The sequence below is a fragment of the Clupea harengus genome, chromosome 6, assembly GCF_900700415.2.
Source record: "Clupea harengus chromosome 6, Ch_v2.0.2, whole genome shotgun sequence".
Taxonomy (NCBI): domain Eukaryota; kingdom Metazoa; phylum Chordata; class Actinopteri; order Clupeiformes; family Clupeidae; genus Clupea; species Clupea harengus.
The window spans coordinates 29,358,165-29,384,115 of NC_045157.1; the positions used below are offsets into that span (position 1 = coordinate 29,358,165).

The following is a 25,951-nucleotide window of genomic DNA, read 5'->3' on the forward strand; positions in this document are numbered from 1 at the left end:
TAATCTTATTATTACTTGTTTTGCTTAGCTTTTCACTAAATTTAGGATGCTACTCACAACCTCAACACTTTTTGATCGCAACATGAGGGTATTCATACTGTTTTTGAAAGCAGACACCTGTCAGCATTCTGTCAATATGGAATGTTAGTTTTATAACTGATATAGTAGAAACCATTGGACATTCTCCCCTGTGTTTTATCATTGTGAGTCCAAGTCATTGCAAATATTGCTGTTATGGTTTTGGTATACCAATTCCAATATCAATATCATTCCACCTCAGTGATGTCTGACAGCCTGATGGAGAAGATTCTCAAAAGATTCTCATACAATTTGTTGACCTTCACTGTATCATTTTATTCTTCACACCCTTTAAAATAACTAATCCACGTATCCTCGCTCGTCAGGACTCCTGGTCTCCTATTCTTTGGGATTGTGTCTGTCTCTCACTCATAGAGTACAGACATTTACGGTGTTGTGACATTTATATGCTTGATCGAATCAAACACTTTGATGGGCTGTCTTTGCATTTTGTTCATTGAATAGCAATTTATCTTGCCCTGACTGTGGTATGTTCCGCATTTGTTGTTCCTTTCATTTGAAACTTTGTCACGGACAGATCCACTGGTCCACAGAGTGAACGTGGTGAATTGATATGCAAGCGTAATAAGGTCGGCAAATCTGGGACCACTTCATAGGTGAGCAAATATACTAAATTAATTGACATTCTGACAAGTACAGCGCAACTAGGAATTCAACAAAGCTGTGAATCAATAACAATGGGAAGCCCTAGGGTTTGACAGAATCGTAATCTGTTTGGTTTATGATGCTCCTGTTGGAAGAGTTTGGCTCCCGGTGAGTGCACTCGACCTGTGGCCCTTGTGGCTCCCAGGGTCCCAGTGCAGTGATGGGAACACAATATTGTGACTATGGGTCGCCCAAAGCAAAGCACAGATGTCAAGGCACTCACCATAAAGAGTTCCTCCCTTCCCTCCTTCCTTTCTTCCCTCCGTCATCCAGTCATTCATACCATCCTGTCAAAACATTCACACTACAACAGATATACAGAGGAAGAATTACTTTCATTTCATTATTTGTTTCTATAAATGAGTACCTAGATTATGTGTAGCACTGCCTGTTCAACATAAATGAGTGCTTCACATTGGAGAACGTGCTTCAAATATCATTAAACCTTGCTTTCACCCTCTGTTCTCACTATTAATCCTAGTTTTTTACAGTGACCCAAGAATTATGACCTTAATCTATGTACTCAGAACATAACAAACCCAAAAAGCAATCCAGCAGTCTTAGCCTTAATCACTTAAAACACATCACGCCTGTCCGGTCACATCTTTATCATGTCATGCTAATTGAATAGCTCTAATGTGATTCTCTAAAGCAACATGATCATGCAGAGTATGTGTATACGTGGACTGCAATTCTGACATACCAAGAGGTGCTCTGAATGTGAAAACCCCTTAAAGGTTCCTTTAATGACAGCTGATGCTTAATGAAACCAAACCTTAAAGGTTCCTTTAATGACAGCTGATGCTTAATTAAACCAAACCTACGCTCATGTGTTTGCATCGTCTCTGATGCCGTTTGACTCTCTTTCTCTCTGTCTGTGGTGTGAGTGACATGAAGCATATAATTGTAATAGCTTTTTCTTTGAGCTTTGGAATAGCCAGCTGCTACATTCGTCACGCAGATGAACAGTACCTTTCTGTCTTGTTCCAAGAAACAGAACAGAAGTCAGGTTTGGTTAGGATGGTCTGCCGTTATAGAAAACAAGGATAACAGCAGATGTGGGGCAGTGTTGTATTTAAGTGAGTACCGTCTAATCAGGGGATAATGGTATTAATCTAGCTGTGAAAGAGCCCCTTTGCTTTGAGACAGGGATTTAGCTCATGTCATGGATGGAGCCCAGTCTTGCTTTTTAATCCTTATTTCTCCATTTTCTCCCTGCAACCTTACCAACCATTCTATCATCAGAATTGTCTGGTTATCATAATTACCCTTCAACCCTGCTTTAGATTCAGCAGGTTGCCAGCCTCCACCTGTCACTGACTGTAAGATTACTGGCGTCAGTGCTAATGCTCTGTGAGTGTTGTACATTTGCACTTGTGAGTACTGCCCCATTTACTTGCATGTCTCAGACCTCAAATACACATCTTTGTGTGTGTGTGTGTGTGTGTGTGTGTGTGTGTGTGTGTGTGTGTGTGTGTGTGTGTGTGTGTGTGTGTGTATGTGTTGTGTGTGTGTCTGTTTGTGTGTGTGTGTTGTGTGTGTCCCCATTATTAAGTGAAAGTGTGGACTCCTGTTTGGCAAATGTGGGTTTGTGGAGGCTGGATTATTCCTCTCAATCTTCAGGCGCCACTGGCAGATCGGATTGTGGCCCCCTAATCCTAATTCAGATGAAGACAATGGCACCAGGATTATGATGGAGGTTAGCCTCCACCTCAAAACCCCTTCTTTTGTTTCTCATGCCCTCTTCTCAAGACCCTCCCCAAATCCTGATCAGCCCTCATTGAGGACAACAGCTGCTCCACAATGATAGCCTTCATTGCATCAAAACATTTTCAGATAGTATGTATGTTTATGACATTAAATTGTCATACCATTTGCTCAATCATTTATACCATACTTCACAAGATTTTAGGAAAACTGTTCTTTCCAAGGACAGTCAGATTTATTTTGTGTAAAGTTTACCATGAACCAATAAAAAATAAATCAAATAACCGTTCCAGCAAACAACGAAATTGTGATTAACCGAACACGGTACATTACATAACCAATGGTAATTCAGAGATCAAAGCCTAAACACATAATTAGATTCATATACCAGGAGGTGTGAAGACAGATCTGCTCGTGACAAGGCTCCAGTCTGTGAGGTATTTATGGCATTAGGTCTGTCATCTCTCATCACTAGATCACCTAGAAATAGCTGGAGACAGCTGGTTCACCTGAAGTTGCAAAAGGTGAAGTCAACGCTGTGATATGATATGTTCAGAAAGAACTCTAAAACTAGTAATGCCAACAAAAAGGGTTTGAATATCAAGCTTAGAGAAACACAAAGTGCTTTTATGGATAATGTATCCGTGCTGCAGCACATGGTCTTTATATTTCAATAAGATTCTTCTGTAACATGACGGAGTCATGCTGATTTCCCTTCCAAATAAAAGTTTGCCATATTTTCGGCAAAGAATTGGAACGGATTGATGTGTTGAAAGCTGAACAAAGCTTTTCAAGGCTAATGGAAGCCATTCTTTGAAAAATAATAACGAGAATAACAACCTCTCTTAGCTTCCTTTGCTTCTTAGGTAAATGTGTATTTTAAGAGCTTTGGAATGAAAACCCTTTTTATACAATAACGTCAACAAGAACAAATAATAGAATGATGCTCACAATCACACATACAGTATGTAACACTTTGCAACTGGAGTGTGTGTCATGTTTCATTCTGGCTTACATTTTTATTAACAAATATGCAAAGGTTGCAACTCATGGTGATGGGAATTCTGGCACATTTTTTAGTTGAAGCTGCCGACATTCAGATGAATATAAAAGTCTCTCTACTCAGAAATTCAAAGCTGTTCCATCCCATTTGTTGTGTACACTCTGCAGAAGCTAGAAGAATTTGAAATGCTGGGCAGAAGCGTTTTCCCTTGGTACTTGTAGTTAACTGTAGGTGTGTGCTTAGCTTTCCTAGTGCTCCCTACATAGCAGGCATCATAGCTTTTATTTAAATTAGAATAAAAAGTCCTGTGACGGTACAAATCATCTCTAAACAAAGGCATTCTGTGCCAGGGGTTTGAAAGCTTTGAAAAGTTTGATCTTTGGTTGATTTGTATCTTTGGTATTCATATATTCACCTCTCAACACTTTTAGAGTCAATTACACGCGGCACACCTATTGTGAGTCAGCTACACACACTGGCAATACATGTCTCGGAAAAATCAAATATGCATACATCATTTAGGCCACTTCAGTAACTGTTTAAGCTTTAACTTGACAAAATTAATTGTAATGTTCAGATCTAAAATCAAAGCATTACATAAGTGATTTTATTTAAGATATGTGGTCTCCTGAATTCATAGTTGCTATATTTGGTCAATTAGTAATTAGGGATTTTTTTGTGTCTCGTGGCAAATTTCTCTAAACACATTTATTCATCAAGCAGACACAAATACCTAGGCCGGTGACTAACCGAATCGTCTAACTAGATGTCTTCAAACATACAATGCCAATATCACTGTGAAGCACTGGGGGGCACGGGGCATCACTCCCCCTCAAAGGATGCACTCATCTCAAATCAGAATACACAACTCCAAGAGTGGGTGGATGGGAAATCTAACTCCTACAGTGTGGGGGTGGGGGGTGATGGGGTGAGGGAATTAATTGGCCACTGGCCCTGTCACTCGCACATCATATCCTAATAAAGTGGCTGATTGAAATGTTATCCCAAAGGTCAGCTGTCTTTTCAGCCTAACTAGAAAAGATGTGAGTTAGGCAATTGCTAATATGATGGATGTTCCTTTAATAATATCCTGCAAGCAGTTTACGTATTATGCATATATTTCCTGTGTTGATTCCTAAACCTCCATATTTCTCCGTATCTCTGTAACTCTAAGCCGTTACATTTTACTGCTACATTTTAAAATCGAAAGTCTGCTAAATTGCTATCTTTGGTGTTTTATAAACACTCCTTAAATAGCTGTGCAGTTTGCATGATTTCATTCTGATCGATTGGTCAAAAATAATACATGAAAGAACTGTAACCACAGGTGCCTAATTTGTGGTCATTAATACTTAATATAACACGTAAGCGCTGCAACCTTTTTCAGGCCAAGCTAAGCAAAGCTATATCCTGGAGCTTTAAACATTGACTGTTTTATAGCCTATATCTCCTCTTTTAGCAGGGAAAGATAAAAACTGTTCTTCATACCCACACAAGGCAGAGGGAAACTTCAAAGATATCTTTGACTTCATAGCCTTTCTGTAAGTAGGCCAATCTGTAGTAAAGATTCCCACTGGTTCGAATATCTGTCCTCAAAATAATTTCCTCCATCCTCTCAAAACAGAGGCTAGTTGACTAAAATTACAAACGTCTAAATCAATGTATGGATTATTTATGTCATGTGTGAATGGTAACCTACATAAAATCAGTCACACCGTGAGGAATTTATTTATTTACCATATTTTCAAACCGTGGATCTCATAACACTTTCTATCCTTAAGTATTCTCTTTTTTTAAAACACTTTATGGCCCAGGAAGTGCCTTACTTCAAAACAGAGACACAATAGGAAACCTTTCATTGTGTGCAATATGTTGCAGCCCAGTGTCTGTCTGACACAAAATTGAGCAGCACACTTTCTCCAGTGTTTGTTATGTAAGCCAATGAAAATGTTTTGAAACAGTATTCCTAGGGACTGCTGTACATGATCCTAGGATGTAGACCCAAATGGTAGTTCTCCATAGGTGTTTGAAAAGACTGAGCAATAGTAGGGGAGATGAGTAGAGCAGAGAGAACATTAAATGTGGTGGAGTGTGCGAGAGGGAGAGAGAGAGAGCGAGAGAGAGAGAGAAAAGCACTAGCAGTGCTTTTAATGATGCAGCTCGGATTAGTGTCCTAGGGTGTGAAAGGTTGCAGGGTGTCACTCTAAATGAGTATTACCAGTCTTCGAACGGGAGGATGGGGAATTGGATGGAGAGGGCTGTGAATCATCACATAGCACTGGCAGACTGTTTTTCTGCTGGAGGTTCTTAGTGTAATGTTCATCAATTCTGACAATTATATTCAAGGGGCATCGGCTCGTCTTTTTTTTTGGTTATGCACTCCTGCTCATAATTGTCCACTGTTGGAATTGTGCTGTGCTTGCTCTCACTGCATGGAATCATTTTTAAGGGAGCCTGCTTTGTTTGCCAACCGGACATGCTGTGAAATCTGATTCACACGCTGGCACGTGCTTCACAGCCCGCCTGCCTCAGTAGGCTACCTGTCTCTTTAAGCGGTGTGCTACAGCGCGCACGCGGGAGAGATGGGAGAGAGAGCAGCAAGAAAATGTCACGCATGCCGCTGAACAAAAAAAAACACAGCAGCCTCCTGACCAGAACTTCCGATTGCATGGTCAAACCAAAACACTCTGTTTTCAGACGGAGCCTCCAGATTACAGATTGACGTGCCGATGAGGAGCTCGTAATCACAGTGATTGACGGCTCCACTGACAGCAGTTCTCAGGCTGCCACAGATGATGAACAGCCTGAAATATTTTCGAGTGTTTGTGGCTTAAGCAGAGTTTTGTCTACAAAGACAGCACCAGCATGGAGAAGAGGGAAAGACACACGGGGAGGGAGAGGGCGGGGGGGGGGGGGTGTGCTGAGGGGAGGGGGGAGGAGAGCGAGGGAGAGACAGGCTCTGGCGCAGGAACAATGTGCTGCATCGAACTGGGGAGATAACTGAAGCACTGGTTTCTTTTGTGTGCGTGGTCGTGGGAGAGAGAGAGAGAGAGTGAGTAAGAGACAGGACGAGGCAGATGAAAGGGATTGGCTGGGCTGCATGGGGGTGTGTCTACGATCTAAGTGACTGCTATGATTCTCCTCCTGCTCAGGGTTTGGGGACAGTTACAGATGAAGGGGGAGCCTCTTGTGCCGTGTGCGAGAGATAGGGGTTTGGGGGCGTCTATGTGCGTGCGTGTGTGACAGCGCAGAGGCTGGAAGGGCGGAAAAGGAGGAGGGAAAGCTAGAGAGGGAGGGAGAGAGGGAGAGAGAGAGAGGGAGAGAGAGAGCTCTGGGCTGTGTAACTGGACTCCTACTATAATGCTGCAGTCTGTTTTTTCTTCACTGCAAGGAAAGCATCCCCCTCTTGTTCTCTGTGTCTCTGGGATTGTATTTGACCCCTCAAGGCAACTACCTGTCCTTCTCTACCTGGTGAGGAGACTCAGGACACACATCTGAGGAAAAAGAGGCAGACTCTTAGAATTGCAATCAGAAGAACTTGGGACCATTTGGAAATCAAATAAAGACTGAGTGAAGGAGAGGCAGAAGGAGTGAGAGAGAGAGAGAGAGAGAGAGAGAGAGAGCGAGCGAGAGAGAGAGAGAGAGGGGCAGAGTTGCAGGGAGATCGGAAGGAAGCCGTAAAAGAACAAGCTGAAGCATTGAGCAGCAGAAGAGGACCACGGACAGGTGGAACGGAAGGAGGCAGCCCAGAGGGGACCACAGCATGCTGAGGACATCTCAGTGAAGGAACACTGGAACGCCTACAGGAACCACAGGAACCACAGGAACTATTTTCAGCTGAGCTCAGCTGGATATACAGGAATTTCCTTCACGTTCTGTATCTGTGTTCTGTTCTTATACAGCCTCACATTTATTCCTGTAATTTGATTCATCCAATCTGTTGTTTTAACGCTTTCTGAAAATAGTTGAAACGTATTTACATTAGTGGATATAGATGTTTAGACTTGCAACTTGACAGTTGTTGTGACTGAACGGGGCGAGCTTCAACTATAAAGCATAGCAAAGCATTTGATAGAGCTACCAGAACACCTGCCAGAGCCCAGCCCGGGGGGGGGGGGGAGCATGTGTTCACTCTCAAAGTGAGAGGAAACTGGCCAGATTAGAAAGGCGAATGAGTGTCAGCCGGATTTCAAGAGGAGCCTGAAGCTTTTCAGACATTTCATCTCGAGGAATTAAACGCAGGAGCCAGACATTTACGACCACAAATCTGAAGGCTGTTTAGATAACCTACGGAGCTGGTTGACTGGCAGAGCACACCTTACCCGTGGCACAACCGACGATGTAAACTTCATTGTTTTTGTTAATTAGTCAATCTTTTTCAAGGAAGGATTTTTGGGGAGACCTTGAGCTGTTAGCTGGAGGGGCTTGGGTAAGGGTCCGTTTGCCTCCTCCTCATTTGTGACTTCACGTCTATCGATCTGGGGATCATCTGGCCCCTGGGGGCCCCGGCGCCGGGCCCCAACCCGAAGATGCGGCGCTCGAGCACGGACGAGACGCCGTACCGGCGCAGTCCATCGCTGGACAGCAAGGCGGGCTCGCCACCGCTACGCTACAGCGGCGAGTACGAGTACCGCAGCTCGCCGTTCACCTTCGGCTTCCGCACCACGCCGGGTCCGCAGGCCGCCAAGGGCCGCTACACGTCCACGCAGGGCAGGAAGTATGTGGTGTTTTACCTGGACCTCTCTTTCATCTTCCTCCTAGAGCTGCGGCGCTGCAGGATGGCCGAGGGCTGCATGCGAGCCCTGCGCTATGGCATGGTCTTCTTCAACCTGCTCTTCTGGGTGAGTGCCTGTGTTTACCATTCACTTTCTCTCTGTGTGTGTGTGTGTGTGTGTGTGTGTGTGTGTGTGTGTGTGTGTGTGTGTGTGTGTGTGTGTGTGTGTGTGTGTGTGTGTGTGTGTGTGTGTGTGTGTGTGTGTGTGTGTGTGTGTGTGTAGAGGGTGCATTGTAGAGGAAAGATATATGCATAGATCAACACTGATTAATATTAAGTAGAGTTTGTTTTCATGTGTATTTTATAAGTGCAAAAATCTCATCCCGTTTATGTGCATGTATGTGTGTCACAGAGAGTGTGAGGAAGTGTATCTCTGACTCTGTATACCTCTGGAAAAGTGCACAATTTTCTCTCTCTCTCTCTCTCTCTCTCTCTATCTCTATCTATCTATCTCTCTGTCTCTCTCTCTCTCCCTGTATGTTTTTGTGCAAGGCTGATTTATGTAGATAGATGTAGCATTTTGTAGTATTTACTTATTCTTGTTTTTTAAATTAAGTTAGATCTGAGATAACTGTAAGGTTTTTAAGCTATGTGCTCTTATTACATTTTTCTTTCAAATCCATGCATTTCTAATACTCCTTAGACTTTGTTCTCACATATCGCATCACTTAAATGCATGGCCACCTAACCCTCCCGCCTCTCTCGTGCCCCTCTCTGACTGAGGCATTTGCATTTGGCACGGCCCCTGATGCAATCTCTCTGCCCTTGGGAGGGGCAGCCAGCGTCTCAGTCCGTCAGATTCAATCAGGCAGTCTGCCCCTCTCTCTTTATCTCCCCCTCATTGACAGCATGGCCCATGTTCCTCAAAACTTGATACACCCTTCCTTCTCTCCTTTCCTCACAGGACCTGCCATTCTGTGTGTATCCAAACGTCTGTGTGTGTGAGTGCGTGTGTGTGTGTGTGTGTGTGTGTGTGTGTGTGTGTGTGTGTGTGTGTGTGTGTGTGTGTGCGCGTGAGTGTGTGTGTGTGTGTGTGAGTGCGTGTGTGTGTGCGTGTGTGCGTGTGTGCGTGTGTGTGTGTGTGTGTGTGTGCGTGTGTGTGTGTGTGTGTGTGTGTGTGTGTGTGTGTGTGTGTGCGCGCGTGCGTGTGTGTGTGAGTGCGTGTGTTGGAGTGTGTGTGTTGGAGTGTGTGTGTGTGTGTGTGTGTGTTGGAGGGTGCTTGTGAAAAAGGCTGTGTGTACTGGGCCTTTGTGTGCATCAGTCTGTACATAATGTGTTTCTGTGGAGTTGTAAATACAGTATAGTGCCCTTTTTGCTTAGTGTGCAGGTGTGCACCTTATTTGGTCATAAAACGCAGCCTTTGACAGTTCTTGAATTGCAATCTTGCTGCAATCTCCCCAGGTGAGATGCAGTCACCCAAGAGCTGTTTAAATCAGAGACTGTCAGGAGTGGGTCGGCTCATTTATGGGGGTTTTTTGGGGGTGGAGGTCAGCAGCTTGTAGAATTGGGTCGGCTCACGTGGGGTAAAGAGAGGGGTGGTTGGTTAAATCATGGGAATTATGACCATCTCTCCCAGATTAGTGTTGATGCATGTGACACTACCTCATAGCCTGTTAATAAGCTGAATTTGGGCCAAGTACACAGACTAGGCAGGATGCCCCTTTCAAAACAGCAGGAAATGAATTAGTCCTCTTATTCGCATGTGAACACGCGCACGCACTCACACACACACACACACACACACACACACACACACACACACACACACACGCACTCACACACACTCACACACACACTCATACCCTGATGAAGACATAAACAAACACCCACATACACATCAACCATACTTATTTTCACCTACCTGGGTGCACTAAATATATTAGTGCTTGAAAAAGGTGACATTTTAATAGGAATGTGATCGTCACACTGCCATAGCCCCAGTGATATACCAGCCTCAGAGGTCTGGATCTCTGGGAACTTTCCCTTGCTTGGATTAGCATAACACTCTCAGGTCTTGTGTTTTTCTTCTTTCCATGTCGTACAGTAGACATTGAACTCCTCTGAGGCCTCAATTCATTATAAATATTTAACACTCTCACTATCTGACCAGAGGGAGGCATGTAGCCTGGAGTGGTCGAACTCCTGCTGAACTGGACACGTGGGTATCAGTCATTTCCAGATGAGCTACCGAACCGACAGACAGCGGGAAACAGAGAGAGGGAGATAAAGCCACCATTTCCTACAGCCGGTGACAAATCTCTGAATGGGGTATAAATTCCTTAACTGTGGAATTGCAGCAACAATGTCCCCAAAATATCTGCGGGTTCTCGGTGCTAATGCTTTGCGCTAATCGCACAGCTAACAGCAGGCCCACATCGTGTCCCAGAGAGCTTCCAATCAGGCACTCAATTAATGTCACTGTGTAATTAGGCTCGTTAATGCGGAGTTGGCATTTTCACACGGAGGAACCTGGTGGTGTGTGTGTGGAGAGAAAGAGAGAGAGAACTAAAAGGTGAGGGGTGGGAGAGAGGGAAAGAAAAGGATACATAAACATCATAACAAAGAGGGAAATGGAGTGGAGGGGTGGAGATAGATCAAGTGTGAAGTTCTATCCATGAATGTTCATGTTTACTTGTCTCCTTAAGTGGGTCAAAGCCCAGCAGTCAACAAGCTCCGTAAGCACATATTGAGCAACCAAAGGCAGGTTGTGCCCCCCTTGATTTACCGAGATCAATTCTGTTGTGGCATTTCTGGTCGATCACTTCTGTCCCATGAAAGATTGTATTGCTGTGTTGGTGGGGGTTATCTGGCAATGTTTTCTTCAATATTTCCTCCCAACAATAATGACGCTGTTGCTCAGCACCCAAAGCAGAGGCTGCATTATGTTTGGTGCTCCTCTGGTCTTTGACAAGGAACTGGGACAATGCCAGATCTCTGGCATATTTAGAAGCTAGTACAAAGGTTCTGTTAAAGCTTAGTTTTTCCCCAAAAAAAACGTTTGGATTAAAAGCAGACATTTTCTTAGTGTTATACAGAAGAACAGCACACGGTTGCAGCACATCCTGCGAGGGTTGTTTTCTTCTCTAAATTGCGATGTTCTCTTTCAGACATTATGCTGCACACGGATTACATTGAAATCCAAATGACTCTCGTGTTTCCCCTGGAGACCTATCCACGTCTCACTCTAAAGCACCTTAAAAGTATTTCAGTGCTCCCACTAAAAGCTCTAAGAAGCTCCGTAACATTAAAACCTAATTTTAGGCGTTTTAAATCATTGGACCTGAATAACATATAAATAATTTCACCTACCCCCCATTTAGTCTGTGGCAAATCTTTTACCTTGACAAGTTTGAAGAATGGAGCCAAAGAGCGTGAAGGGGGGACATCTTAACAGCACATTGACACTGATACATTTATTTTATCAGACATCAATCGACTGAATACACTATTGAAGGCATTTTTCATACAATTTTGAAATGGGTGCTGCAGAGTTATTTTTCAAATTCCTAAACTATGTACAAGTCTCGAATGAGATTTAAAAAAAAAAAACGATGAAAGCACTGTTAGACCAAGATTTACTGTGCCTTCAGGCAGTGAGTTTCATGGTCTGTCTCCTTGTCACCTTTACTAGCTTTCAGAACTAGCAAGCTTGGACAGAGAAAGGTGTTCATAAGCTTTGTTGACCTGCTACTGTACTGTGATCTGGTGAAGCAGAGTGACTCACCCGTTATATCCACCTACATAAATGGGTGGCTCTCTGTGAACCTTTAGCTTTTGGGCAGGAAGCACACGACATAACACATAGAAACCGGGCAAAAAAAGATGAACACAAGTGCCACTGACAGAATTAAATTGTTATTAAATCCCCTTTCATTGAACAATCTCAATGAAAGTACTCTGTCCAGCTGCGACTTTGATCTTGAAGACTTCTTGTCTAAACGCTCACTGTTTGGTTGATCATTAGATCTGGTGACACAGCCTGGTTACATATTGTCATCATCAAAAGCAATGTCATTAATGGCATTCATTGCAGAGCATTGTGAATCCTTCTTTCAGTGAGTGCTGTGTTTGTGTTTGTGTGTGGGGTCGTCGGGGTTGGTGGGGTGAAAGGCTGACGCAGGCTTGATGTCTTGTTCTCGGATGTTTTGGTTGGTCATCACGGCGTAGTCTGTAACCTGTTTGCCAGCACTGGCAGCCAATAACAGTAGAGCTGCCTCAAACCACCCAGGCAACATATTGGGTGCCACAGGCTCTGGATGCCTAAAGGATGTTCCAGATGGTGCGTGCAGAAAACAAACAAATTCACCAACAATGTATGAAAAATGACAGTGTCCTCCAGTCTGTGCGAATGAGCCCGTGCTGAAGGCAGAAGAATCTAGTGGCGGTTTAAGAACATGCACAGGATGCAGCTTAATCTCACCGTGTTTCAGCTGTGCCGAGCGTCCTTGGGGCATCTTTCAACAGCGCCTCATCGAGCGCGAACCAAAGATGCCTTGACTCTTAATGTTCTGATGTGATTGGATAAGGAAGTGCTATACAGGACCATTAGCTTTTCTGTAATGGTGCAAATCAATCTGCAAGTAGATCTACACCTCTACAAACATGTCCATATATAGTTGTAATATTTATTCGTATTGAATAAGAAAAATACAATTATTTGCATATTGTAATTATATATATAAATCACCTCGCTATGTTCACTGTGATAAACACACACTGAGCCAAGATCTCTAACATCTGTAATCCATGTGGGTCGCGATGGCGACCATGCACCACGCTGGTCCTGTGACATTGTTGCAGCAGTGAGATGCTCTGTCACCACACATTTTTAAAATCCCCCCCCCCCCCCCCCCCCCCCCACCCCCCACCTATCACGGCTCACATGAGAGATCTACATACGCCTCTCGGTCCCTGCCCCCATATATCCTGTCAGTGTTGAATCTTGCAGAAACGAGTTAAATTTTATAGACCATATCATATTCAGCAGAGTTGATAGCGAGCAGCCTGCTCTCCATCCTGGTAAATAAACAACTGAGTGACATTGATCCCCAGCAGAAAGGAGCTCTGGGCAGCCTGGGATTTTTTTTTCTTCCGGAGAGATCCGGATGCCAGAGCAGTCTCTTATCACTGCAGTAGTGAAAAGGGATCAATGTTGATTAAAAATAGCATCTAAGTCAGCAGAACAACTCTGAGACACCACTGGCTACGCGATTTAGTGTGCTAAGAGGCTGTGGAGTGTTTCATGTGGAAAACACCAAGGACTTTCAGCATCAAAAGGGAATAGAGTTTTGAATTTTGAGGTTGGGAGGCAATTAAATGCTGGAATAGTGATGATTGCAAAAGCAAAGCTAAAACTGGCAGGCTGTCACCATGTTTACATATGTATTAAGGCATTTGTTATCTCATTTAGAATGCCGTGGCCGCATCCACTCAGTATATGAGCAGCCAATGGTTAAGTGTGAGCAGATATTTTTGGTATTCAACTGTGGCACACTGCTGACAACAATCACCTTTGCATCACAAGTGCGCTGATTATCATAAAATTAATTTTCATTCTGAATGACAACTAGTTTACTCTGGCCTGTGTATATATAACACCACATGAAGCTGACAGTTAGGCTTTCAGTAGGGAGACAAAAATAATTAAAATCAATGGTCTCATTTTCTTGCTCTTCGTAGCATTGGCTATGAGACAAGCATGGCTAGTTTTGTCCTCGTGCATCCTTCCAACCTTCTCTCTCTCTCTCTCTCTCTCTCTCTCTCTGCTCATATCAGCTCATCTGATCCATAAATTAGTCTTAAACAGTCCGGAGAGTCGGGTGCCGTCATGTGTGAACAAAGGGATACACTGGCCCAGATCAGTGTCTCATTATCACTGAGGCAGCCAAGACAGGGGGCAAGGTTGGGTTGACAAACAGGAAACAAAACAAGGGCGGAGGGAAAAAATAAGGATGGAGAAAGAGCAAGACGTCAGAGAAGAAAAAGACTAAGCTGAGAGGCTTAAACCAGTGAGAGGTAAAGAAATGGAGAAACAGCTTAAAAGGCGGCATCGGTTGGCATAGCGTGGCAGCAGCAGGCTTTCGGTCTGCTCCGAGTGACTGATAGCATGGGACTGTCGCAGTCCACAGACAGCTGCCTCGCTGCGGCTGCGGCACGGGGGCGGCCCAGGGGACCAGAGGTGACCCGAATTGGGAAGACAAACACACACACACACACACACATGTGCGCGACGTGCACTCAGCTAAACGAATTACCAGGGTCTTAATGGTAACGCAGGGCACAGCGGCGTCTGAGCGTCGGCGGACACGCCGGTAAACGCCATGAGGTGTGAGTGGAATGCCAGAATAGCCGACTGATTTGGAGGAAGAAGGAGATACAGAGAGAGAGAAGGAGAGAGAGAAGGAGAGAGAGAAGGAGCGAGGTGGGGGATGTGGGAGAGAGGACCGGTGGAGCAGGTGTAGGAACAGCAGGAGGACTGTGGAGAGAATCTACGAATAGAGCCAGATTGGATGATTCATAAACCCTATCTCCTAACAAGCATTCATTCATTAATCAAAAATGTCTTCCAGCAACCAGTGGAAAAAAAACAGCGGCTTGCTCCACTCATCGAAAGGCTCGGCAGCATTTTCGACAAAACAGCCCCAGAGCAGCTTACTGAATTACGGCGATGATGAGTGGCTTGCTGCACAAACTACTAAATATCGAGAAACGATCACTTCCCAATCTCATTCCATTCAAGGTGCTAAGAGCTCATCACTGATGCAGGAGTCAGTGTCTGACTCACGGATGCAAATACCTCCACAGACCTGCTGCTTTGGCCTCTGGCATTCATAGTTGAGCACGTGCCTTCAAAGTCATCTTCTTGACACCCCTCCACCCCTTACCCACCTCTGATATTTAGATCCATACTGGGAGACTCCGTGGCGTGCTGTGCGCATGTATCATTAGAAACATGGACAATGCGAACGTCGGGATTACATTATCCGCGCTTCCCACTGAATGAGAGCGTCCCATTCATCATGCAGATCCACTTTGTTCTGGTGTGCTGTAGAACACAGCTGAATTGATTCAGCACAAAGCACAAAGGCGGACTCATTACCTGCGATGGGATGAAATGAACAGACTCTCTCTGACTCATCCGTGCCCCCTGCGCGCGGCGCGGCGCTGGCTGGGACCCACCGGGATAATCCCTAACCCCATAAGTACTCCACATCCCTATGCAGCCGCTGGGAGAAGGATTCGCCATTCAGCTGGGTGTGCGGACAGATTTGACATTCAGGGAAAGCAGTGAGGACCTGAGATTATTGAGGTGGGAAATGATGGAGCGAAAGCGTATGATGGAGGTAGGCGGTTGTGGGGGGGGGGGGGGGGATGCAGTGGGGAGAAAAAAAGGTGGCAGCCACAGTCTCTGTTTTGTCAGAGGCATTTGTGATTGTGCATCTTGGCGACCAACCCAAGCCTCTACTGAACAACAAGGCCTGACGTAACCAGGGATGTACTATGTGGAGCCACCAAGCACGTGGATTTAGGGGAGAAGTCAGAGGCATTCATTCAGTGAGCTGGAACCAATCTAGGTTTGGAGTTGTAGGTGTTGTAGCGGCGTACAGAGCCTGAGCTCCAGCGAGCATCCAGCAAGAAGCCTTAAGAGGTTGCATCATTTAACAGAGATTTTAGAGAAAGATGCGCCGGAACACATCACATAATGAGAGGAAAAGCACATGTTTAAGATTGCATTAGTCCCTGCATCAAATTTATTTAAAAATGCTTTTGCATTTATAAATGCTTTTGCAGTTAACACATACAACACAACACAACCCACATACATACCTACACACACACACAGTCACACACCCACACACTTCCACTCTATCAGGGTGACCATGAGTTTGTGCCCTCAGTGCGTTAAAAAGCTTAAATAATTGTTGGTTCTTTTGTCGCTTAAGCACACACACTGCTCTCAAAGGAACACTAGCTGCGCTGTGCTTATGCCCCAGGACTGACAATCACTCTGTGAGAATGTAATTCAGCTGAGACTCATTGTCCCCTAATATTAGAGAGATCTCCTTTCCTCCCACACTGCAGTCCAGCATAATAATTGCTTATTATAGATATCCAAGCATTTCAGTATGACACTATTATAGCTGTCAGCTAGGTTGATCATATTATTTTGACTCAAATGCAGGTCAAATCTTTAGAGTAACTAAAGGGTGATAGTGTGTGTGTGTGTGTGTGTGTGTTTGTGTGTTTGTGTGTGTGTGTGTGTGAGTATGCATGAGAAAGAGGAGAAATTGCCACTCTTACAAATACAAAACGTGTCTTTAAGTGTGTGTGTGTGTGTGTGTGTGTGTGTGTGTGTGTGTGAGAGAGAGAGAGAGAGAGAGAGATGAGGATGAGAGAAAGGAAGAGATGGGAGGGATCATGATATTGCCTGTGATGCCCCTCTAGAGATCAAATGATTATTGATTACATGTGAAGTATATTTCTTTCCCTTCCCTTCCGCCCCCCCCCCCCCCCCCCCCCCCCACACACACACACACACACCTTGACATTAACTACCCACCCCTTTTCTCAGTTTCCTCCCCTCAATACCCCCTCTTTCTAAAGACTAGGTTTATTTATAGTTTGGGCTGCCGCTTCTTGCAGTGTTTCAGATAACAGAGCCTTTTGTGTAAAGGGAGGAATATGAAAAGTAATTGGGAAGTGCAGAATACCACAGCACACAATACTGTGCACGTTTGAAGATTTTTTTTCTCAATACAGTAGTGTGTGTAGCCTAAAAAAAAACAGAAACGCAAAGAGGAGGAAGAGAGAGGGGATTTCCATTCCGCAATATACTTTAAAGGTGAGGTCCACAATTCTCATCTCATACACTTTTTTGTGAAATTCTGCACATTGCTCCTCTCAGTCCTCTTACTGTACGTTCAGTGTTTGCGCTGGCTCTGTAAGTGGGAAACAAACAATCTCAGCCAATTAACACAAGGCTTGAGGAGCATGGAAAGGAAGGGTGTGATTTCATTAGCTGTTGAGCTCACAAATAACAACCTTTCGCGGAACCGAATCGCAGAACTGCATCTTTAAAGGCTAAGGTTCCTGTTGGTGGCGACTTAAAAGCCTGTCACTGACAAGCAGCACAGTCCTGTTTTTTGCTTGTTCTTTCCCCGTACTGCTGACAGGTCCTCCTGAACACCCTCTGAGGCAGGAACCCTGTACCATGATCATTTATTTATGAGCCATACGCATGGCCATATGAATTAAACACTGCAGGAGAGAGGAGTGCACAATTGACTTAATGGGCACACATTACCAGCTTCTTTTGCTTCATCCTGATCTGCTCGGGACAAAGGACTTTGTGCTCACATATGTACATTTCAATTAATGATGAGGGACGAACTCTGCTGCCACAGCCCCTCGTATTCATCATAATTGTGACTCTTAACAGTCCTCACACTGTGAAAAGCTGAACACTTAATTCTTAATTTATTTCTGTGCCGACACATTGGCTACTGTTCTCTGTATACCGTATGTGGGATAAAGTTTACCAAACTGGCTTATGGTGTCAGGTGTAGTGCCAATGTTAGTGAAGAGGAGATTGAATGGTGTGTGTGTGTTCCTTTTAAAGAACACTCTACAGCTTTGTATGGAGCTGCATGATGAGCTTGTTATGGTACATGGCTGGTGTGACCTGTCAGCCCCCCCCCCCCCCCCCCCCCCCCCTTACATTAATATACTGAAACACAGTGGCCATTTTCTCTTGCACTGTTTGAGTCAGTACTGTTGCACATGTGCTGCCTTGGAGGTTGCTATCCTCAGAAGATACAGATGACTGTACTTTAAGCAAGGAAGTGAAAACAAAATTTGTTTTAGTATGTGTTTTAAGACACTCGAAACCAACATTATCTCAGAACTGATGGAGAGTAACGCTCTAATTAGGGGACGGCATATATTTTGTTTTGACACCAATGTGCTCTTAAACAATGAAGTCACTGGAATAGGCACAAGAGATTGTTAATACTGTGATTTAGATAGCCACGTTTATTGCCCCTGCATTAAAGCACAGAATTTATTTATTTTGCAGCGCAAACACAGAGAGCTTGCCTAATGTCGTGACTCATGTGATTGTTTTTGGGTCCCCGAGTGCGACTGCATCTCATCCCCCCCTATAGCGCCGGCCCTGTTATGGAAGAACAAGTAGAGAATGCTCTAGCTGGTCACATCCACTAGTCTTCTGATCATATAGAGCAGGGGTCTTCAACCGGGGGTCCGCGACCCCCAGGGGGTCCGCGGAGGTACTGCAGGGGGTCCGCCAAATTATTTCATCTGAAGCATTTTTCCCTCTTCCAAAAATTAAAAACGTCCAATAGGCTACATAAACATAAACAGATCGTAACAATTGCTTTCTATTCGTTTATAAAATAATACATAGGCTACCCATGAATCTTCACGCGATCATTTGATTACCATGGCAACATATGCACTTTTAGCTACATTTAGCTATCTGGTGCCAAAACACGTTACCTGCCATAACCATACAATTTAAAAGTTTTGTAATTTCTCGGAACGAAAGCTCCACGTCATACAGCACTGATGGCGGTTCAGATGATCTACCTTCAGAGGATGCCAACATGCCTTAATACCCAAAAACGCAAACTGAAGAAAACACGTAAATATTCAAATAATTATCTGAAGTTTGGCTTCACCTACAAAGAGACCGATGGTGACAAACTACCAGTGTGCGTGGTTTGCTCTCCCGTGCTATCAAACGAAAGTATGAAGCCATCAAAGCTGCAACGACACGTAGACTTAGAGACAACCCATGCTCACTTGAAAGAAACAAACATTTAATATTTCCCGTTTAAAATCTTTTGAGGGCCAGCAGACAATCAGCCACAGTTGGCGAGCTAGCTTTAAAACCCTCTTATCAAGTTGCATTACGTGTCGCTCAGACCAAAACGCCATACATAATTGCGTAAAGTTTAATATTGCCAGCAGCTAGTAATATGTGAAAAACAACGTTTGGGAAGGAGGAGTACGTGAAAAAAAATGAAAAGCATCCCTTTGCTTTTTTCCCCCCTTTCAATTGATGAATTGGCAGCTGATGTGAGGGCACAACTAGTCGCGAAACTCCCGAAAGCAGATTATTTTGCACTACAATTAGATGAATCCACAGACATGTCAAACGACCCTGTGTTTTTAGCGTTTGTGTGGTTGTCTACCAAAATGAGATGCAGGAGGAATTTATATTCTGTAAGCAGCTGCATGGACGTACAGAAGAGTTCAGAGACTTTCAAAGTGATCGACAATTTTTTCCGTGAACATGATATACCCTGGCCAAAATGTGTCGCGATGTGCACAGACGGTGTAAGAGCCATGTGTGACTCACTGAATGCTTCATAGGGAGAATCTTGTTGCCAAAGACATGAGTGATGAATTGTCAAACGTCAGGCCTCTCACTAGATCATGAGATATTTCATCCATACTTAAGCTTCTCAAGCTACTCAATTCTTTGTCCCCCCCTCATTGAATACAGAGTAATGGCTAACTGTAAGGGAGAAAAAAAAATCATAAAATTATAAACAGAATAAATTGAAACGAGTTGTGTGTTACAAATTATGTATCATTATGTTCAAACACGTGTAGGGGAGTGTGTTTGTGTTTGTGTGTGTGTGTGTGTGTGTGTCTGATACTTAGTTCCAGATAAAATATATGAATATCAGGCCTAAATTTGGGGCGGCGGGGGTGGGGGTCCCTGCTCAGTGTCTCTCTCAGCCAAGGGGTCCTTGGGCTGAAAAAGGTTGAAGACCCCTGATATAGAGTGTTTTAGTGGCTAGGTAGCTTTGGTGTTTTAGTGACGGGTGGACAGCGTGCCCTGGTGTGTGCCAACATCATTTCTCTATACTGAGGCTGAAATAGACCTGTTAATATTGCATCCAGTTTGTTAACAGCTGTTAACTTTGTGAGCAATATTAGTGCACCTATACACACACTAGTGTCAGCTGTCATAACAGTTGCTTTTATGTCAACTGAAATGTCATTTTTGACATATCACCCTTGTTAACTCATGTTCGTTTTTGTTGACATAAGGTTATAATAATGACACCTCATGGTTCGGAAATACCACGGCACCTTATGACAGCTGAGTTTAGTGGCTCAGTGTGGCTATGTGACACAGTTCTGGTGTCGACCTTCACATTCTACCTGAGGCTTTTCCAAGCAGCTGAAGCATTGTGGCACTTAGTGGTGAAACATGTCCGACTACTGAACATGGAATGATAGTGGAATGACAGATTAAAGTCATTTCTGCTCTGGCTCCAGAGTGATACAGATTTCATATTTCCTGTTGATGATATTTTCATGAGCATATGGGAGAGTAAAGTGGAGCTTGTTTTGAAGCTTATAAGATTTCTATGACTACTTATAGCAGACGACACCATAATTTAATAACTGATATAGATGGCGGCTTTATTTTATTAATTAACTTATTTAGTTTAAAAGGGGCTAATAAAGCAATGATGATCATTAAATTACAGATATTCTTTTGAACATTACATATTATATATTTGTGGACCTTTTAGGATTAATGCCATACGATTATTGGTAACATCCGAAGTAAAGTTAATTCAGGGAGTTGACCCCACCCTGATATTTATAATAGGTAATTTGTCTTAATGGGCTATATTATGTCCACCCAAAAAGTGTCAAGAGTATAATCTTATGTAAGCAAACGTTAAATCATTTAAAATAAATATAATCACAATTTGACCATCTACAGTAACTGGACTAAAAGAGCCTTAATGAAAACTGACAGCAGTTGAAATAAGCCTTTATGAATGTTTAATAATGCTTTTAACAGTTGTCAGTAAGAGATTAAGTAAGCATCATGTAGCTGTATGTAGCAGATATTTACCCTACATTTGTAAATTTACAGAAGTGAGTCAGTTACATCAGCAAGGATATATACAACAGCATCAATAATGCAAGGCGCAGAATTACATTTGGCCATGTTGAAGCAGCACTCAACGAGTTCAAGGTTTCGGTTACGTGCACCATCCTGCTTCTGTGATGTATGAAAATGGAAATGATGCTATGCTACTGTATAAAATGTATATTAAGTGCATGCAAAATCACATCAAAGTGCTTTTACAATTAATTTGTATTTAATCATGCGATGAAGTTTCCGAAATCCCTCACCACCTGTAATGCTTTTTGTGTGCCCTCTACCACTTCTTCTCAGCCTAGTGAAATGCAGCCTCCTCCACTTAATGTATGTCCCAGTTTTTGCTCTGACGCTGCTAATGGCTAAGCCACAGAGCGCGAGTTTCCTCATTAAGCCTCTCTGGTATTGAATTAGCAACAAATGCGAAACCTGCGTCTTTGAATTCACTTTTTATATGACTTTAATGATTTAATATGCTACCGCTTCACAATAGCACTGCTTGCCGTGCGGAGGTTTGTGTTGACTTTCCTCAGCTGGCCATTCACCTGGAGCAGATTTCTGCTGTGTGGTGACGAGGTGAGGCCACTTTATCGCTCAATGGGAAATGAGCTCATAAAGCTCTGGCTTTGTTTTCAGGAAGATAATGAGCTCGGTGACTTCGCCGCAGTATTTTCTAGAAGGAGTCTGCCGTAGCCAGAGGCTTTCCTATCATTGACTCTTCTTCTATCCAGAGCGACGGTTTGCAAATGAGTTTCGTGAAAAGAGTGTGAAGCCTCCGTGTAGAATGTCTTGCTGACGCGGTTCACAGGTCTAAGGGAATCATACACGTGCCTAAGAATGAAGAAAAGGGTGTGAGTAATGAAAAGTGACGCAGGAAGAGCGATTCTTTTGACAGATTTCGGTGTAACCTAAGGCACTGGCTGATTCATCATTTCATATGCCATCCATCCTTCTTTCCACTTGTCTCTTTCTTTCCCCTCTCCACTCATTCGGCCAGACTGTCAAAAAACATGACAAAAATGTTCCTTCAGGCTTTTTTCAGGAATTTTGGAGGGCTATTTATTTTTGGGTTATTTTGTAGTATATTATTTATAATCCCTCCTCCACAAAGCCAGACACAAACACATACACACGTGACCATTTCTAAAGAATGCATCCATATTTGAACAACTTATGCACCAAAAAAAAAAAACACATAATGAAAATAAGAAGAATGTCATCTGCCGTCACAACATGAATGCAATAGTTTTAAGAATTTTGATGCATTTCATCACATTTCTGCCATGCCTTTCATTCTAGCTTCTCTCTTAAGGAAGTGTTTGTGTGTCATGCATGATGATATGAATTTAGTTGATCTAACTTTGATTGTGTGAAGATTGAGGTTGTGACAAACTTCTTCCTCCTCTTTCCCTTCTTCTCTCACTTTCTCTTTCTCCCTCTATATGTCTCTGTCTGGGCAGCTCGGGGGCTGTGGGATACTGGGCGTGGGGGTGTGGCTGTCAGTGACCCAGGGAAACTTTGCCACCCTCTCCTCCTCACTGCCCTCCCTCTCTGCTGCCAACCTCCTCGTCGCCGTGGGGACCATCATCATGGTGATTGGTTGCCTGGGATGCATCGGAGCTGTGAAAGAAAGCCGACCACTGTTGTTGAGTGTAAGTGCTGTCCTTGAACTGAGAGTGTACCCTGAGCAGTGCAGCCACACTGTAAGCTTACCAGTTCAATAAGTTCTGTCCAAAATGGACCGGTGAGTGTAAACCAATAAACAGCCTCATCTCAGCCTCCATTCAACACCCAATCATTCTGAAGCTAATAGAGCGTGCAGTTGAGAGAAGGTTTAAAGATGGTGCTGTCAGATACTAGTTACCTCTGCATGACTGCTGCAATCCTATTTAGATGTAGCACGTGGACACAAAGATAGCTGACAAAGCCTGATGCGCCTGTAAATGTGGGGGCTTTTCTACAAACCATCTAAGTGGGTGCAAATGTCTGTAAATGTCTGTGAAGTGGAGAGAACACCTAGCAAATACACATAAGAGCCTGTTGTAAGGTACTGACTTGATAATTTTCTTTTTTCCCACCTCTTGTCACTTAGAAAAGTGTGCAAAGCCATCTGATCTAGATGAACAGCAGGGCTTCTCGTTATACCCTCCTGGGAGGCAACCTGTAAATGATTGCTTTAGACAGGCTTTATAATTAGCATGAGATGTGACATTTTCATTCTGCTCTTTGCCACTTCGGTAAAGTGTCAGTACTATTAGCCGAGACTGTTTTAATTAGGGCACTCATAGATTTCAAAAAGATTATTTGAGTATGAAAGAGCTGTACATATTTAAAAAGGTTCTGGGAGCGATTCAAACTAATCAGAGACATTTGCTTGATGACAAGTTTTCACAGAGTCTACCGCCTACCGGGTAACGCCTTAATTCTTATTTTCCCCATCTCCTACTCATTAGTTAGTTACACACAGGAACATATATTTATTTATTAGGTTAAATTCCTTGTGCTATGCGTTGAAGACCTCCCACAGTGGCCAAAGACCGAAGTACTCGTACCCAACAACCTAGCCTAAGTATTATAACAACGGGGTGCACCTCAACCATCATTCCGATACTTAGCCAAACTTACCAACTACAACAACAACAAAGGTGCCTTCGTCATTATTTCACTGTTGTCAAGTGGGCACCTTCCTCTGTCAGTGTTTCGACGAATTAGATCCACAACACCGCCAGAAAGCTCAACAGTGGTGTGTGTCTGGCATCCCAGACCCTCCTCCCTCCATACTCACGACGGGTTAGGACACATGTCAATACCAGGGACAACAACAGATACACTAAAGTTCCACTTTAATTAACTGAAATGATTGATTCTCCGGCTTAAAGTAAACAATGCGCTCGCACACAGAATACAACACCATGCTGGTCTCAGAGCAGTCACAACAGTACACTGTGGAACCTGAACTTGCCTCCTGATTTTAGCCAGCAATCTGACAATGGTTTAGTTTGGCCCATTTGCCAGTACTGTTTGTACATGCCTGGGGTCCACTTTTCTGCCCCTCTTGCACATAATACATTCTATTGTCCCTGTCTATAACCAGCAAAGAGTTAACGTTGACTTGTTTATTCTAACAAACACGCAAATGATTTAAAAACCTGATTATGTTTCCACGTGTACAGTAGGGACCCTTGTTTAAGGTAGTTTTACAAACAGACAGAATATGTTTTAATGAGCCAGACTTGCAGCTTCCATCTTCACTTACCCAATGACTTGGGAGGACTCCAAACATGAATTTAATGCGATTAGCATTCATAGCCTCCAGCTGATCTTCCTCGTCTCAACACCATGCCAGTCCATCCACTGCCCTTGCTTTGCTTGAGCTGCCCGTCTAGTTTCTTCTTCTTACTCGTGAACAAAGCTAGTTACCATCTGCCTCCTCTCTGGCAATGTAGACTTACCCCATGTTTTCCAACTGTTACCTAGCCCCAACCCCTGTCTTCCCCTCTGTACCTGCCCAATGATATCCGTATGCTGTAATGCACCTTGTGCATGTGGAACAGCTTCTCGTGGATTCCACTTCTTCCGTTTTTCCCCCATTGGAACAGTGTTCTTGACTCCTGGATCCTTAGACTGTGGCAATGTCATCTCCATGCTGGTGCACATTTGAACTCCACCAAAGTGGGCATTGGTAACTCAAAAATTCCTTTTCCATACAAAGCTAAAGTACTTCAAACCCTTTCATAACTGCCTTATTCATGGCTCTCTCAAATGTCTCCACTTCTGAAATAGCAACTCCATACACAGTCAAAGCACCACAATTTCAGTTTACCAGGCAAATAGGTCTTCTCAATAGTGCTGATACTCTAAACGATTCATTCTCTAAGCTCTTCGACCTGTCATCGGTCACTCAATGTGGAGCCACCTACCACCTGCCTAAACTCTTCACCGTTTTTTCTACAATAGAAGGAATCCCCTCACGATAAATATAAAACCTTCCTTCCACCAGTTTTCCTGTACCGAGAGAGACACTTCTACATTTGTTAGGTTTCACTTTCATCCATGCCTATTTCAGGCTGTCGCAACAGCCAGCGGGTACATGGAGCGGTTGTTATCAGCGTCATCAGATCATCGTCTGGGAGGTAACCAGGTGCCATCCTGCAGCCTTTTCCCACCAAAAAACAATTTAGATGCCAACCAACAGGATGTGGTGTAGTTACTTGTGTTAAAGCACAACTGAATATTCTCAAAATATGACTAATGCTGAAACCTTCTCAGGGACCTAAAAGTAACTGAATGTCCTCTACAATAGACTATGTGGCACCAATCCAAAGGCTTTAGCAAGGTCCAAAAATAGCACACAGGGTCTCTGCCTTCTGTCCTTGATGCCTGCATTTGATGCCAAATCATGCTACAATAGGTTCCAAATATCAAGAAAATCCTGAAATATCCAGAAATATCTATCAAGCCATTTGCCTTCAAATAGGAGACCAATCTCCGTGCTACCACACTAAAGAAGATTTTAACTTCCACATAAAGAAGACACTCTCCAACTGAAGGAATGACTGCCAGTTCCACTTGCCTGTGATTGTCAGTATGTACCCGTTGAAGATACTCTTCCAGAAGATACTCTTCCATTCTTTCAACTCTCAATCTGCCCGTTTCCCCCTTGAGTGAATGAAGACTTCACAAACTTAAATGGATCATTGTAGAATGTAGCCCTAGCTTGTTCTTTTTTCTTCCTTCTTCATCTGAGGATCTCCGCCCTCCCCAGCATAGGCAGTCTTCACCTCTGCCT

The 25,951-nt window shown here is 43.7% G+C and overlaps 1 protein-coding gene across 1 annotated transcript in view; it reads left to right on the forward strand.

The window, feature by feature from the left end:
• Nucleotides 1-25,951, forward strand: part of tspan4a (tetraspanin 4a) — a 47,334-nt gene that overhangs the window by 4,759 nt on the left and 16,624 nt on the right. The window contains exons 2-3 of the mRNA XM_012817248.3: nt 8,216-8,295; nt 22,623-22,814. Coding sequence (XP_012672702.1) covers nt 8,233-8,295; nt 22,623-22,814 — 255 coding nt within the window. The 5' untranslated portion in view covers nt 8,216-8,232. The remainder of the gene's footprint in view (nt 1-8,215; nt 8,296-22,622; nt 22,815-25,951) is intronic.